Below are 3,742 nucleotides of genomic sequence, written 5' to 3' on the forward strand. Positions count from 1 at the left end.
TATTGCCTTCCAAAGTATCTGTACCATTTACATACTCCTAGCAATTTGTAAGAATGTTATTTTACCACACCCCACCAACATTAAATATTATCATTTTTTATAAAATAACTACTGTTAATTTGATAAGTTTAAACTGCCATAACTGTTTTGACTTTTTACTACCATTAAATTTAAACATTTTTATAGACTAATTTGCCATCAGTATTTTCTACGTACAATATGCCTGTTTTTCTCTTATAGTCTTAATATTTTTCTCATTGATTTGTGTGAATTCTATCAAGATTATTGACTATATTATTTGTGACAAATAATTTTCACAACTTGATGCTTACCTTTTAATTTGTTCATAATGTATTATTCAATAATCTGGTTTTAAGGAATAAATATGAATATCTATATAAAAATATGGCTCCTCTTTTTTTTTTTATGTTATAGAAGCACATTTATTGATATGGAAAGATGCCCAAAATATATAGTCAGGGGGGAGAAAGTTACAAATAATTTACAGTATGATCTTGTTTTAGTTTCATAACTACTGAAAAATCTCAAAGCATATAACCTAGTATTTTCACACATTCTCTTCAGTTTACACCAGCAGTTGTAATTCCTACCATGAGTTATCTGATAAAGGCTGAATAAGGGGAAAACACTAATTCCTCTTACATTAAACAGCCTACAGCAACTCCTGCCTTCTTTACATGTTGAGAGCACATTCAGCAATTCGTCTGTATATGTATGGATATATGTGAGTCCTATTATCTTTTTGTGTGCATATGCTTTATTTCTGCAATTACAAATTTCAATGACATTTTCTTTTTTTTTTTGCCATTAGAAATAGATCCAAGCAAATAATAATGAACAAGTTTACCCTATTTAAGATGAACTGGTTCACTATCTTAAGTAAAATGTTAAAAAGTTGCCCATCTACACAAGATTAAAATCAACAGATGTTTTCAGCTTACAATGCAATACTCATTTGATATTTCAAAAATGGTCTAGCTCAAACCTAGAGACTGTTGCAGGTAATGTCATGTTAAAGATGTGATTTTATAATGTACACACTGGTAACATGCAAAACATTATGTAAGGCTCTTTAGGAATACACAGCCTATTAGATTGTTCAAAGCATTCACTTTTATTTCTGGCTCATTTTACATTCTTTCAATAATTACTTTAACTTCACGGAAAATGGCCATCAGTGTATTGTAACTCATGTGATCGACAACTACAACTGAACCCTTTCTGATATGCTCCTTTATGTTAATAAATATGGCCACAGCACTAACGAGATTGGCTTTTGCCTCTTTCTGGTTAAAGATGAGTTTTAATGCTGCTAAGGCCTTTGTATTGATCATATCTCTGGCTGCAGCTGGATTTTCAGACATATTCAAAAGTACTTTTAAAACAAGATTTCTGGTTTTACGATTTCCCAAGGATAGCAAATGGAAAAGCTCTGCAAAGCAATTGGCAACAATGTGGTGATGGTTAGAATCAGCCGTCAGTTGTCCTAGTATCTTTAATCCAGATTGCTGTCCGGGTGAGTTTAAGGGAAAAGACATGTTTTCCTTACACATATGCTTAACATGTAATTCAATCTTGCGTTGTCTCTCATCCCCAGAAGGAGGATTCAGAGTAATTACGGCCTTCTTTCTTATTTCAGAGGAAGGAAAACTGAGCAAGCTTTCAATAAGCGTCACTACACCCACCTCATTAATAAACTCTTGGGCAAAGGGATGAACATTAATGATCCCCATTGCAATTTGAGCTATTTTATGAATAAGAGGATCAGTAGTTGACTTAAGTAAGGTAACAAGTTTTTCAAATTCCTCAGAATCCATGTAGCATTCCATTTTGCAAGGGCAAGCAAAAGGCTTAATCCCATTCACTTCCCTGATCCTGATTTGGCGTCTAATCTCCTCTATAGTCTGGATGCAAGGGCCAGAACCAAATGGGTACTCAGGGACAGGCTGTGAGCATGAAGTAGTGCTCCTAGAAGGGCATGTTGTTTCCACAGGCAAAGAAGGGGTATTTTCCTCAGCTGAGGCCAGGACAATATATGAAGGAGGCTTTGTCTCAAATGGGACTTGGGATCTAAAGCCTAACACTGCTGGAGTTACAGCAGGAGCTTTGGGCCAGATAGTTACCTCAGACCAGTCCTTGGGCCTATTTTTTTTCATTAATTTCATCCACAGGCTGGGGCCTAACTATCCTGCTCACAGGTCTAGGATTAGGATCAAAACTGGTTTCATCTCCATCCCAAAACCAGTTCCCAATAACATTTTCTTCCTCCTCCTCCTCAGTCCCTGGCCTAGATTTATAGCTGGCCCCAGCCACAGGTTCTAACTTTTCAGCACAGATTGGTGGACCTATACCAGCTTTACCTTCATCCTTAGCACTAGAACGATTACTAGTCTCTTCTCCATTCCAAAACCAGGAACCAACACTGGCCTCTTCCCCAGCCCAAAACCAGGTATCAATACCAGCCTTATCTTTACATGTGGACCTGGACTCAGCATTAACCTCAGCCACAGAAGACATCCCAGATACTCTAGTGACCCCGTCTTCAGCTTTGGGACTGAAATCTGCCAGGGCTCTTTCCTTTATCTCAGTAACAATCCTGTTCTTAGACCTTGCATTCATCGTCGTTGTTGCTGCATCAGCTTGAGACCCTGCCTTGGCTGTTGCTTTGTCCTGGGTCTTGACTACAGCTCTGACTATGCCAGTAGACTCCCTCTTCGCTTCAGCTTGTACACCAGCCCTTTTTTGAGTTTTGGCTTTGTTTCTACTCTCATTCTTAGCCCCAGTCATGGTTGAAGACCAGTTATATAGATAGCCCTATAAAATCTTGGCCTTGGTTCTCAATGTGTCCCAGGTCAATGCCTTAACACTCTTTCACTGGGTCAGACGTAAACTTTGTAGCAAGAGTTACTCATTAGCTCAACAGTCACACAGTCCCCTTCCAAAACACATAGCCTCTGTCAGTGATACAGAGACAAGCAGAGGAATTCAGCCTGAGTGAAGATGATGGTTTCTGAGTACAGACCTGTTGAAGGTGATGATCTGTCACTCCAAGGCCACTATAGCCACCACTTGGACCCAAATGAATAGTTTTCGTCCTCTTGCTTAATTCAAAGTGAAAAACTACCTACAGCTTTCTACGGGAACCTCATTACCACCTATGCCAGCCAGCCCACACAGTAGGGGTCCTCAGGAACTTCTACCCTTCCCACCAAATAACAGTCCTTAGCTGGAGAAGAGTCCCGTCCTTCTGGTCCAGGAAGAGGGGTGGCATTACTCAATGAGGCATTAGGAGGAGACTGCAGGACTTTTGAAGAAAGTGCCCTCACTCATAAGAAAAGGCCATCAGGAAAGCTTGTCACCTTTTCTTCCTCAGGAAGTTGCTTGACATCTGGAACTGTTGAGCTCTCAAGCCTCTACCCTGCCCTTTGGCTCAAATATAAATGCAGTATTCCCAACAGGAATTCTAGGTAGAGGGAGCTCTCTGTGTTTGCCCAGGAGAGAGCCTGGTCACGTGAGGCTCCTCTTTTTTTATTTCTTCCTTTGTTTTCCTGCTTTGAGAATCTTTCTCATTGAGAAGTCTGAAGAATATTCACTAGATTTCCTCTGGATGTTTTATGATTTTTTAACCCCCCCCCCTTTTTTTTAAATGTGGTGTGTTGCTTGCTTTTAAACTGAATGAAACATTTTCTTATGGACTCAGGGTCATAATTTTGAACAGCAT

At 39.2% G+C, this 3,742-nt stretch overlaps 1 protein-coding gene across 1 annotated transcript; it reads right to left on the reverse strand.

The window, feature by feature from the left end:
- Positions 1-441: 441 nt before the first annotated feature.
- On the reverse strand, positions 442-3,259 carry LOC125085245 (protein BHLHb9-like). The gene is given in 2 exon segments (XM_047703550.1): positions 442-2,171; positions 2,173-3,259. Coding segments are annotated over 2 exon segments (1,656 nt in total). The 5' UTR covers positions 2,809-3,259; the 3' UTR covers positions 442-1,151.
- Between the last annotated feature and the right edge of the window lie 483 nt (positions 3,260-3,742).

The sequence above is a fragment of the Lutra lutra genome, chromosome 14, assembly GCF_902655055.1.
Source record: "Lutra lutra chromosome 14, mLutLut1.2, whole genome shotgun sequence".
NCBI lineage: Eukaryota > Metazoa > Chordata > Mammalia > Carnivora > Mustelidae > Lutra > Lutra lutra.